A 13,152-nucleotide genomic window follows, 5' to 3' on the forward strand; every position below is an offset into this window, starting at 1 on the left:
TTTACATCTATTAGTCAGTTGATCAACTAGATGGTCAACTGAATCAACTAAAATGTTCAACTAAACATGAAGTTAGCAAGGCCAGAAGGTCTTTAATTTTATATCAAAATTTACATATTGCTTTACACAAGAAAGAACCAAGACCCTCAATTTTATGTACCAAAAATAAAACATTTCCAATTGCCCTCTAACACCTGACAAGCTGTTTGTTTACTACCAGCACAGAAGGAAAGTATTCCTCACTGAATTTTCATCAGCACATCCATGACTCCTTGGATGCCTCCTATCCCGGATCCAGCAAGAACTTGTTTTACTTGAGAGATCTAAGTGAATTCCAAGATATGGACATCTTGGTATAGCTTTCCCCTTTCCTGTCAAAGGGCCTCTACCTTGTCACGAGGCATTTTTACCTCTAACTAAACTTCCAGCTTTGTTACCATCTACATTACCTATATTTAACCCACCTCCCTGGGGTGGGCAGGACTGTGAGAGCATCACAACAATTATGCTGGTAACACTTCTACAGGTGTAGGACTCTCACTCCACTGACAGCTATCTTGACATGTAATGGATCCTTTTATGTTTAAAAAAAAGGAATTATGTTGAAAGCATTGGAGGGAACAATATTGTTACAAGCTTTTCCAACACAAAATACTTCCATCTGCTACTTACCTTTATCAGTCCATGACTGGGCATCAAAACCTCCACTAACCGCTATTGCTAAGAGGATTTTCCATTGCTTCCCAGCATTAGATCATAATCTAGATATGCAAAGGAATCTTTCAAATACCCCCACTTTACAGTTAGCATAAGCGTGAGAAGAAACAGAAGCACATCCCCAGAACTGATAACATGCAATAGAACAATTTGTTATCAGTTAGAGACACTCTCAACACACTGTTACTAAATATTTGTCCATATTTCTACAATGTTTCATTTTATTGCTGACACATTTCAATGACTTAAACCAATTTCCTTCAAACCTTCCCAGAGGTTCCCTGACATTTAATTCTTCAAGACAACCCAGCTATGCACTTTAGTAAAACACTGTAAGGATACACCCATGAGCTAGAAGGCATGGCAGCTACCAGATGAATCATAGAATGGTTTGGTTTGGAAGGGACCTTAAAGATCATCTAGTTCCAACCACCTGCCATGGGCAGGGGCATGTTCCACTAGACCAGGCTGCTCAAAGCCCCATCCAACCTGGCCTTGAACACTTCCAGGGATGGGGCATCCACAACCTCTCTGGGCAACTTGTTCCAGTGCCTCACCACCCTCACAGTGGAGAACTTCTTACTTACATCTAATCTAAATCTACCCTCTTTCAGTTTAAAGCCATTACCCCTTGTCCTATCACTACATGCCCTTGTAAAAAGTCCCTCTCCAGCTTTCCTGTAGGCCCCCCTTAGCTACTGGAAGGCTGCAATAAGGTCTCCCCGGAGCCTTCTCTTCTCCAGGCTGAACAACCCCAACTCTCTCAGTCTGTCTTCATAGAAGACTATGTGGAGGTGCTAGAGGTGCTCCAGCCTTCTGATCATCTTCGTGGCCCTCCTCTGGACACAGAAGGGTCACCCAACACTGCTCTACCTCCAAAGCAGGAATTAATTACCTAAAGGCAATGAGAACTACTCTGATGCCAGCCCCTGCTTACTCCTACACTCCCATTTGAGACAGACTAGGTTAAGCATGGCAAGAAAGCTAAATAAAGCATGTTCCTGCTCATCCTCACTAGAGACTTAATGAATTAGAGTCCAACCATGTGACAGCCCAAGGCATCACCTCACAGATCTACAAGTTCAGGTTGGCCCTTGGCTCCTGGCAGAGTTGGCAAAGCAAATTTTAGAAACCATTAAATTTGGTCTTTTAGCAAATGAATACTCTCCACAACCTGCCAGGAAGTCCTATCTGCAATTTTATGAGCCACTATGGATGCTGATGTGTAACAGGGTGTATTAATAGTCTCAGTACCAGAGTTCAGCTGATGGAAACTCTGCCTTGTTTTGGAAAGACATCTGGGACCCAAAAAATCCCAAATCCTACATAGCCCCTGAACAACTCACCCCGGGTACTTTTGTGAATTTAACTCTGCCAGCTTTGATGAGCTGGGAGGATGCAGTTCCTGGCTGGTGGCTCTGGATAGGCACAGACTTAGTGTTGACACTTGTACCAGGCAGCTATTCGTTTCATTCTCCAAAGTCAAATACTAGCAAAAGGATGCTTTGCCAGTACAAACCGCATTAACATCAGGGTGGTTTTGCTAGGATCCCCACGTCTTCCCCTTTCATATGCTTAAACAAGCAGTTTAAAAACTATTTGATATTTTCTGCTGCTCAAAGAAGCCTCTAAAATAATTCCCTCTCAAATTTTAAAAGCCAAAATACATTTGTTAGATTGTTTTTAATTTCTAATGCACCAGCGACATCCAGTATATGCCATATACTATAAGTGACTAACTCAAAAACTCCAAGCACTTAAATGACTACTACAATATCCGGGATCAAATTACCACACACAGGCAAAAACAACAGGCAAAACCAAACACCATTGAAGTGATCTCAAATGCGAGTTATGTCAACAAAAACACTGGTCATAGACAGGCCAGAAGTAACTAGCTATTTATGTTTTGCAAAATATTTTGCGGATTTAAGAGATTAAATGTCCCACTAATGGTAACAGCCAAGTACTTTTTTGTTCTATTTTGTTTTAAAAGGAAAAAACACAAAGACAGCTGTTGGTATAGCTGCTCAGGGAAAGAGTTCTGTACCAGGAAGAAAAATGACACTCCTTGGAAGATATCTCTCTCAAGCAAAACTCTGTGCTAGAGCCCCAAATACACAAACAGGACCAAAACCCATCCACCACACTCCCTGTGAGCTCAGCTCTGCTCCAGCTTGTGCTAGGAACAGCCGTGCTTCAACACTGCTCTCAACTTGAATTAAATGAGTTCAGAGTTCTCCGATAGCTTTGGAACAGAACCACCTCCATGCATTTTACAGTATCTTGAAGCAAAGAGGTTAAATAAAGTAGATGGCTCAAGATTAAAGACAAAGCAATAGAGAGAAATGAGGATGTCATGGGAAAGAATTCATTAGAGTTGTAGGAGTGGAAAGGCAAGACTCTGAGATACGTTATCAGTTCAGTGAGGTTTCATTGCAGCAAAGAAACTTTCAGGAGATAAACGTGGTAGGCAGTATTTCAGATGCTCAATCTGGGGTCTAAGAGAAAGTCTGAGACCACATTCTCCTTATCACAAGCAAATAAAAAAACCATCCTTCTTCTCTGATGAAATGTAAACTCAAAGAATCCTAAACTGGAGGTTCTGCAGCACACTTCTGTGCTCAGTTCAAGTCTGACCACAGAGCTAAAGGGAGTTCCTACAACATTGCTGTGAGTCCTCTTCAAAAATAACCAAGGATGTGAATGATTTGAAATTATCTTAATGATTGAAAAGTAGGACAAACTTCCGGGAAAGGGAATATCTTGGCGGAAGTGGAAAAGGATGGTGATATGACAGCACTGTAGGGATTTAGGCAGATGGCAGACTGCATAATTAAGTTTAAAGTTAATTAAACAGTCATTCAAAGAAGAGAAACAATGCAGACCTACATTTACATGCACAGGCTCAGCCAAAATGCAAATTCTATGCAAATGTCCTGAACTGAGTGGATGATGTATTGAAATCCAGCTGCCAGAACTAGCTCCCATGCCCACCAGTCTCCACTAATTGACCCATTATGATGGGCCACCAGGGCCCAGCCATAGCGTAAATCTGAGCTGTAACTTTCCACCATCAAGACAAATCAAAATAAAATGAGAAGACAGCGCTTAAAGTGAAGGCCTGACCACATAGCTCTTAAACGTGATTTCAGGAGCAATTCAAAGCAACCGGTCCCTCTAGCAACAGCAACAGTCCAACTGGTTACCAGCAACCAGGTACAATGTAACACAGCAATGCCTGTGCCAGCCAGCAGCTTGTCTGCCAGCATGACTGTGTTCATGCACCAGGACACAGTCCAGTTGTGAACCATCTGTGTACCTGGGAACAAGTTTGGAGAGCTCTCTCGCCCTCCTTCTTTGGACAAGGTGATTTGCTAAACATTTTTGGCAGAAAGTCTGCCAAAATCTGCACAGAAGAGTTGAACGTCCAAGAAAAAAAAGCACAGAGGGAATCCTTGCCCCACGGGGGACAAGCTGGCTGCAGAAAGGCAGCCTGCCCACCAGCCAGTGACTCCTGGATGGGGAAATACAGGCTGTAATGGTTTGTGAGTGAGTTCATAGGGCCATGAGCTGCTTTTGGAGGTGATCGTGCCACTGTAGCTGGTTGTAACAGATGCAGATATTCAGCATTCTTACAACAAGCTATTGAGGAAGAAACATTCCTATTTAGGGATGGAGGTAGCAAAAGTGAAGTGGCATGTCCATGGATACTCAGGAAAGTCAGAAACAGACAGGTGCTCATTTACAGACCCATGAAAATGAGGTGGGAAGCACCTCATTGCCACCACTCTTTTGCTTTAAGCTGCACATACTTTTTTAAAACTCTTGTGCTGCATGCCCATAGATTTCAATATAGGACTAGGGAAAATGAAAATGTTCTTGCTGACTTTGGCTTTCTGAAAGGGCCTATGCTTTGAAAAACTGAAATGAAGAAAAATGCACAATGGATTCTTTCTGCTGCAGAAAACAATGCTGTGGAAACTGCTCCTGCCCGCCAAAATCATGTGCCCACGACACCATGCTTCCTCTTCCAAAACACTTCCAAGCATCCTGATGCTTGCAGGATTTTGACTTCAGTAACTCAGACAATAATTGCAGGTTTTTTCAATTCCTCAGCAGGGTTTGTGTTGTAGGAATACTACATGAGTGCAAGAGCCAAAGATACCATTCCAGGCTCTGAACTAAGGGTTGGTGACGAAACTCATTTAGTAGCAATAGACTAAAAGTTTATCAAAATAGTTACTGTGCTCCAGCTGTGTGCAGCAGCACAGTGGCGTTGTCAGGGAGGGGATACAGCTCTTCTGGTTTTCAGGACTCTCTGTGAACCTGCTCCACCCTGCTCGTGACCTCCTAACTACCTACTCCGCCTCATGACTGCACTCCTCCAGGCTTCCACTCCTGCCTCGGGATGTAGGTCAGGGCTGCTTCCACTGCCCCTTGTCCTTCCATCCTCCCAAAGCATATTCCACAATACCTTTTGCTCTTTGTTTTATCCAGCAACTACACTGTGAAAAGGCTTCTTCAAGAAAAACACTTTAAAAACATAATATTGTGGAAGTTCTCTCTTTGATTTCTCTGGGCTTCAATAGTTTGAGGGAAGCAAGTTGCCTGAAGATCAGAGGAAGTCAAGACGCTTTGAAAGGCAAAATACCTGATGGGAGGTGCTAACATACCCGAAGACATTACCAGCTGAAGAAATGAAAGAACTGCTTTCAGATTCAAACATATCCCGAGGTTACCCAATGTGCTGCAGAATAAGACAATTTGCTGACAAACCATTCGCCATACTGCCCATTCAGTGTAGTAGGTACACAATTCACAACCCTTAGTACTGCGGGGGAAAAATGCCTAAAAACATACAAACTGAACAAAAATGCATTACTGCTGCAGGCTCATATCTGTAGAGAGTCTGAAATATTCTCCAAGGCATGACCTGCCCCATACATCTGTGGGCTGCAGCTGCTAGTGTTGACATCTTCCTTCAGCACCCTGGAAATTTTTATTTTTATCACAGAAGACATTATTTTATGCAACAGATCCCAACATTTTGTTTTCCATCCTGCCCCAGCCAAGTTTCAACTCTCCATAGCTCGGATTTCCCCACAAGAGGGAGTTAGGGACATGCAGCCCACAGCATTTCATGGAGCTAGTTAGCAGGGGGCTTGAGGTGGGAAGGCAAGAGATGGACACCAGCATATAGGACAGGAGAGGCAGAAGCAGAGGCTGGAGAGCAAGGCAGCGGTGAAAGTCCTGCAGCAGCCATGGCCTGGCAAGGAATCGCAATTAGCCACTGAAGCCAGCTGCAAAGTATCTGTCCTACCTACCTGGGTACCCATGGCGAAGGAGACACTTCAGAGATTATCTGAACAACAGGCCAGATCTGACTGGGGTGTGTGGGCTGGCTGACATCATGGATAACAGAGGATAGAGGGCTTTTTCAAATTAATTCCTGTTTGAACTACAGTGTAGTTTGGGGGTAGAATTTGTTACCAGGGCTTTTAAACATGCCAGTGACAGCCCGCATACCACAAGCCTTGGTAAAACTGTTCCAATGGTCATTCACCCTCACTGCTAAATTGTGCTGTATTTCAAGCCTGGATTTGTTTAGCCTCAAATGCGTTATATCATAATCTGCTCAACTGAGTAGCCTATTATTGAACATCTGTTCCCCATGTAGGCAATTTACTAAAAGCTCCCTTCCCCCAAGCATCTCTTTGATAAGTAAAGCAGGGTTCCTCAAATCATTCACTCATGATCCTAGCATTTTAATCTTCCTTGTGGCCGTCCTCTGAGTATTCACCAATTCATCACCATCCGCCCTGAACAGAGGGCATCACCACAGGATACAATACTCCAGAAGCTGCTGCTGCTGCCATGCCAAAGACACATGCAGTCCATACTCCATCTTCCAATTCCCATGCTCATACATTACCCTTTTGGCCACATTTCACAGGAGGAGGACGTTCAGCTGATTAATCCATCAAAAGCTCAAAACTTTTTCCAAGCTGTTGCTTCCCACACTGGGTTCCTCACACTGCTAGCTTGGTTCTACACTGGCCCAATAAGTGGATTTTGTTTTGCCTGCTCCCAGTCAACCAAGTGATCCAGACGGCTGCCAGTAACTGCCCCCATTATTCAATACTCCCTGCGGTCTCCAAGGCATCCAAAAAAACTCTCAATCCTACTTGTATGTTTTCTTGCTGATGATTGACAGAAGTATTAAACAGCACAGGGTCATAACATAACACTGCAGTAACCAGACACACCTGCTGGTAACAATTCTCAATTTATTGCTTCATTTAATTAGTTCTAAGCAGCTTTTAAACCATTACACATGTGCTGTGATTTTATTATGCTAACTCACTAGCATCCATACTCACACCTTTACCCTCAAACTCCTGATCTCATAAGAAACTGACACTGAGGGAGCTCAACAGGACCTTTGTTGCATAAACTGACAACAAGTCACACTAAAGAAAAGACTCAAAACTAAGTAAAAAGCAATTTGATTCTTGTATTGGCCTATTATTTTCCTAGCACCCACACCACACGGACAGGCATAGTTACCTACATAATGGGGGCTAAAGAGAAGAAAAACATAATTAAAAAAAAAAAAAAAAAGGCAGGTTAACAGCAACAAGTGTTTCCTTTCCTGCCAAATGCAAGGGCTTCAGCTGCAGAACTGTCCTGCTCCAGCATGGTGTGCTCAGGACTCTGGTAAAGGGCATGGAAGACAGTTATTAGATCACATACAAAAAACACAGTCCCTGCAAGGGCAGGATCTCATCTCCCCAAGAGAGGATACATCAGATATTAACTCACATACTATAGCTGATGTTAGCCAAAAACATTAGTTGCACAAGATTCAGGAATGCAACATTTTTTTCTATCAAAAGCAAGAGAGAAATTTATGTTTGTGATGATGTTGCTAAACCATTAGAGAAAGGAGCATTCTATTTTTCATGTGTTTCTCAGATGGAGCCATACAGTAAATCTAGTTTTCCCTCCTCTCCCATATCTTATTACAATGATTAATGTCATCTAAGGAACATTACATTGGACCTGGCAAGATTAGCTACATTTTAAAGATTTCCACAGCAACCAACATTCTCCATTTATTGAGCTGATTCTGTGGCCTTTACTAGATTGCTGGCTCATATTTACTGGTGCCAGATAGGGAGATAACAGCATTCTTAAGTACTGAATTTCACCACACAAGAACTGGAAGGCTCACCACTAAAAAGTGGCATTATCCTAAATTTGCCTTACAATAAGGAAAAAGCAGAAGCTGTGGTTCTTCCTTCCCTCAGAGAAACAAAGGCAAATACAAAATATACTGCAGTGTACCAAGATTTTGTCATCTTGTTAAGGCTGGTATTTCTTGACCAGCTGTGCCCACCAAGGAAAGCCATTCCAGTCTATTTCCTTTACCTTTCCTGAACCTTTTAAATGTCAGGGTTGCACCCAAAAACACAACACCACCATCCAACAGCAACAATTGGTTTTAAAGCTGTGATGCTAAACACCAGCCTGCTTGCCAGCAACACTCTTCTGTGGAAGCTGCCCAAGTTGGTTAAGTACCAGTGGCTGGGCAAATAAATGCCAAGTGTCAGACAGATAATAAATCAGAAAGGGCCATGGAAATCTTATGCCGTTTCAGATGAGGCATGTTGTTATCCAGGAATTGTCTGTTTCTACTCAGGGGGCATGCTGACCCTGACAGATGGGCAAGATACCTCCATCACATCATAAACCGCTGAAGCTTTTAGTAAGAGGAGCCTCAAGAGGCTACCTAGCAAAGGTGGTGGTGGTGTTCTTCCCAAGGAGGATGTCTGCAGATACAGACTGAGACTGTATATCCAGCCCTGCAAAATCTGAATCTATTTCATAGCAATGAGCCTTCACGAGCATCCTGCTCCACCCAAGCCTTCAGCATCAATAAAGCCACCTCACTCCCAGGTACTCTAGCTCCCAAGATCCTCTGAAATCAAGTGTGGCTGGAAGATGGTGTTCCCAAACACCATGCTGCACTCCACGTTTGAAGGACAGTTCTCTTCTGCAGATGTCTGGTTTTTAGGCTTTCCAGCAGGCTCAGGAACATGCTGTCAAACAGCAACATTCCCTCAAAACCAGGTTGAGAAGTGCACGTACCCAAAAAGCAAGCAAAACCTTGCTGTCCCAAATAAAACACACAGCTTGGTCTAAACTACTTACTGATAAAGCAACGCATCACAAATATTTAAGATGAAGTTCCACTTAGCAGCCATGCAAATCCCAACTACTGGCACGCGACAGACAGATGCCACAGAAAGAGTCCTCAAGGAAAAGGGGGTTTTAAGCCCTTTCAGGACAGAAACATCAGTCAGTCTGAAAAGAGATTTTGATGACTAACTCTGGATTGAAGTGGGAAAACCCTTAGAGCCTTTGATCAAAACCAGAAAACAACCCAGGGGACTTCATAAAAGACTTTCTGTTAAGGAAGTTTAACCAAATTTTAGCACCCAAAGAACCTAGAGGATTGGAGATTTAGGGAAAAATACCAGCAGGAAAGTTGTATTACATAAAAAACTATAAGCATCACAATTTGAAGTGGCATTTTAGGATTATTTTCTGTATTATTGGGGTTTGTTTGAGAAGAAACTTCAGAACAGGAGGCTTTATGGTGATTCTCCTCACAGAGGTTATAGCTGCACAGAAAGGAGCAGTCTGTGGAATGCATCTATAAGCAGTTTCATCTTCCCAAACCCAAGAGTGCTGATACCGTAGAGTGAATCCAACCTGCAGTTTCATGACTGTGTCACATGTTTCAGACAAGGGACAACGGAATTTTGTTCATACTCAGCTCTCTCAACTGCAAAGTTTCCCATACTTAGGAAAAGCAGCTACTATATGCAATGCCAGAAGAGACTGCCATGGTCAGACTCCTAATTATCTGCTATGAAATTATTTCTATCCCCAAGCCTCGTCTTGGGGCCTTATGGTACAGAATGACAAAGGCAATCCTCAGTGCTTCTCACGGACAGGAACACATCAGCAGTGAGCTCCAGGGCTCAGTGACACTTGCTTGGGGCTTCACAAACCACTCTGCTTTCCCCCAAGGCCACAGGAACTGCTGCACCACTGGGAGGACATTAACAAGGACCAGTCCCTCACTGCCTACAGCCTGCCCCAGGGCACTCAAAGGGTTTTCTCAGCCCTCCATGTTTGCCTTCAATTTTAGTACTGTCAGTTTTAGGGTCATTGCAAACCTCACCATGGCTAAGCCTGAGCTGAAGAGCTGTTAAGAAGAGGACAATGAAACGAAGCGATATAAAGAGAGATGCTTGGCTTTGAGATTAGCTCAAAGAGCCTTTTGGAAAGCCTACAACAGCCTGAACAGAGTTAATTTGTGAGGAAATGTCACTACTGAAAAGATGATATGCCTCACCGCTATGACAGAAGCAATTCTTGCCATCACAGTTTCACAAGCCTTGATTTAAACTGATCAAACCAGACACCTGCCTATGCAAAGTAATATGACTTATATCAGCATCAAGAGAGAAGACAAGCTTTGAAGTGAGAAAATATTAATCTGGTACTGTGATGTGTGAGTTCTTATACCTAAGCGCTTGCATACTGTAAAATCTTCATTTCACTTAAACAAGAGTGCTAAAATATACTCAAACTGAACAGCAGAAAAGACGTTTCTCTGAATCAAATTACTTTTTTTTTTTTCTTATTTCTTTCCTCCCCAAGAAACTGTTTTCATGTCTCTGCAAGTGTTCTGGATTGTAACCAGTCTCAGCTACACAGAAGGGTGGCTGGGGGGAGCATGCAAGGAGAAGAAGAGGAAGGGTGTCACTGTTAAACAAATAATTTTCCGATAATCTTCCCCACAGGGTGAGTTTTCCACCTGGGATGTCAAACATGAGGGTCAACATTTTCTGCTCTAGGTCTTTACGCTAAACAAACAACTAGTTTTCAAAGGGTTTGTGCAACTCCACTCCCAACTAGAGCAGGAGGGAACAGTGGGTGCTTGCTGTTGAAAGTTAGGGTATTTTTATTTTAGATTAAAATCCATGTAGGCACCTATCGTCTTCACGGCTACAAACTGTAAGCCTTCTAGACTCTCTACCTCTGTTAGCTGCTTTTCCCTACTCTCCAAAAGCTGAAGGGTGAAAGGTAGCAAAGTCTATTATAACAGGCCAGCATAATAAATAGTGTTACAATGAAGCATGCAAAAAGAAAAAACCCTCCCAAAAATCAAGCTCATCAACAAATTTTAGCATAATCTGCTTGTGTTAAATCTGTAACTATGATCTGTCTTGCAAGAACTCATGAAAATTTACCAACTTTAGCACATGATCTAGTGTCACAGTCTCAAAAATACCACAAACCCTGAAAAAAGTGTATTACTTGCCACTCTTGAGTGATAGGGCATAGTTTTGTAAGACTGATTTCGTTAAACATTTACTTGATATCCAATCCAAGAGTTGTGATAGGCCTCAGGCCTGTCTTACCCAGCTGTGAAAACGATCTCTTTTCTACATGTTACAGAGAATGTAATACGGTGACATTTATGAGTTCCTCCAGCTCATAAGATCAGGCTATCCAGGTATTTCACCATAAATAACATTCAGAGGAAGTTTTAATCCATTACACTGAGAGATCAAATTTAAACTGCCTGGCTTTGGTTGCTTGTGGATGCTGTCTTCTGAGTTGTTGCTTTTTTTAATAAAAACTTTTATTTATCTCCATATGTGGGCTTTTTGCCTTGAAAGAGACACATTCACTTTACTACTGCAAGACGTGGTCTCTTTGTTACTAACAGCAAAATTTACTGGAGTCAACACTCTGTATCAGGAATGAGGTATTATTATACAAGCATCTTAGCCCCTGAGTATTAGACGGACTTGGACCCTAAACAAAGGCAAACCAGCACTCTGGATCCAAAGAGGCAATGCAGAGAAAAGCGTGACTCTGCCCTGAGTCAGCTCAGACCCAGCAGTCTTACTGATTTGGATGCTACACCACAGAAATTGGGCTCTCCTACTCTTGAGCTGATCCTGGAAGTAGCACAGCCACATTCACAGAGCTTAGGCCAGGGGACTAGGTTCTGCCAGCACCAAGCTGGCTCCACATGAAGCCATTTGCACATGCTGGATGGCTTACTTGTAAATCAGGACAAAGCCACCCACAGGTAACTAAGGGCTGACTAACTTGGAGAGAGAACTGGCTCATGTTAACTCACTCATGACTAAAACATCACATTCAATTCCACAGTAATTGTAGCAAATGGACCAAACAGTTTATTAGTGTGAACTCACCTTGGACTTGACCTGGAGACAAGTGACTGTTTTTCCTGGCATTTACTGCCAGCACATCCTCACTAAACTGCTCAGTCAACAAGTGTCCAGCTGCTGGATCTGTGTTGGCAGGACACCTGCCTCGTTTCTTATGTTTCTTCCTCCACATGTCCTCCTCGTCCTTTTCATCAGAACCAGAAGACTTCTGCAGAGCTGCACGGTGTCTCAGGCTGTTCAGTACTCTCCCACCCAGGGCATCACTCGTATTTAACAAGTCAACTGCAGCTCCACGCTGATGTACATAATAGTCTTCCTCCACCTCCAAGTCTCCTTCTGGACTAACGGTGGCATTTTTTTTATGACGACATCTGTTTAGAGCGGTTTGGGGTTTATCGTTCTCAACTCCTCCAAGCATGTTCACCTGTTCCAGGTGAGATGTTCTGACCGGTGAATAGCTGTGCACATTCAACCCATTCCTGGCTGGATTATCCTTCACCAGGCCTCTCCTCAGGGGCGGGTCCAGATCTGAGCTGGGGTCATTGGAGGTGCTCTCTTCTAGCTGCATCTTCTGTGCAATGTGATTCAAATAGGACCGGAATCGGCCGCTGTGGTGCTTTTGCACAAGCCTCGCGTAAGCGTTCTTCTGGGGAGCAGCAGGCTTGCTCAATCCCTCTTTGGCACCTTGGGCAGAAGTAGTATTTCTCACATACCCCAGCTGATCCATAGTGCAGTAAAAGGCCCAAACTTCAAAGAGTTATGAATAGACACAGGGGGAAAAAAGGGTTATTTTCTTGAAACAAAGGATCAAATAATTGATTACACTAAAAGACATAAAAATGTACTAAATGAGAAGGGACTGACCTTTACAGAAATTCTGGGTTGGTAAATCACTCCGCAGGGGGGGAAGGGGTTTCATGATATACTCAACACCTGCCCTGCACCAAATCCCTGTCAGTGACCTAGGAGTGACCATGGCCCATATGGTGTACCTGCCCATACGCCACACAAAACAGGGATTTTTGTCCCGAGGCTGAGACCCCAAATATAAGGAATTCCTTTAATCAGCTCTTCCTTGCCTTTGAAAAAGACAGGTATATTAAAGCAGTGACTGACAGACTGTATCACACACATCAGTTTAGCGGTTATC

The 13,152-nt window shown here is 43.2% G+C and overlaps 1 protein-coding gene across 1 annotated transcript in view; it reads right to left on the reverse strand.

The window, feature by feature from the left end:
- Positions 1–13,152, reverse strand: part of DIS3L2 (DIS3 like 3'-5' exoribonuclease 2) — a 197,270-nt gene that overhangs the window by 181,804 nt on the left and 2,314 nt on the right. Inside the window, exons 2-3 of the mRNA XM_041126654.1 lie at positions 12,867–13,081; positions 12,027–12,749 (exon numbers count right to left, since the gene is read on the reverse strand). Of these exons, the coding sequence (XP_040982588.1) occupies positions 12,027–12,749; positions 12,867–13,002 (859 nt within the window). The 5' untranslated portion in view covers positions 13,003–13,081. The remainder of the gene's footprint in view (positions 1–12,026; positions 12,750–12,866; positions 13,082–13,152) is intronic.

The sequence above is a fragment of the Aquila chrysaetos genome, chromosome 10 (genome assembly GCF_900496995.4).
Source record: "Aquila chrysaetos chrysaetos chromosome 10, bAquChr1.4, whole genome shotgun sequence".
Classification (NCBI taxonomy): Eukaryota; Metazoa; Chordata; class Aves; order Accipitriformes; family Accipitridae; genus Aquila; species Aquila chrysaetos.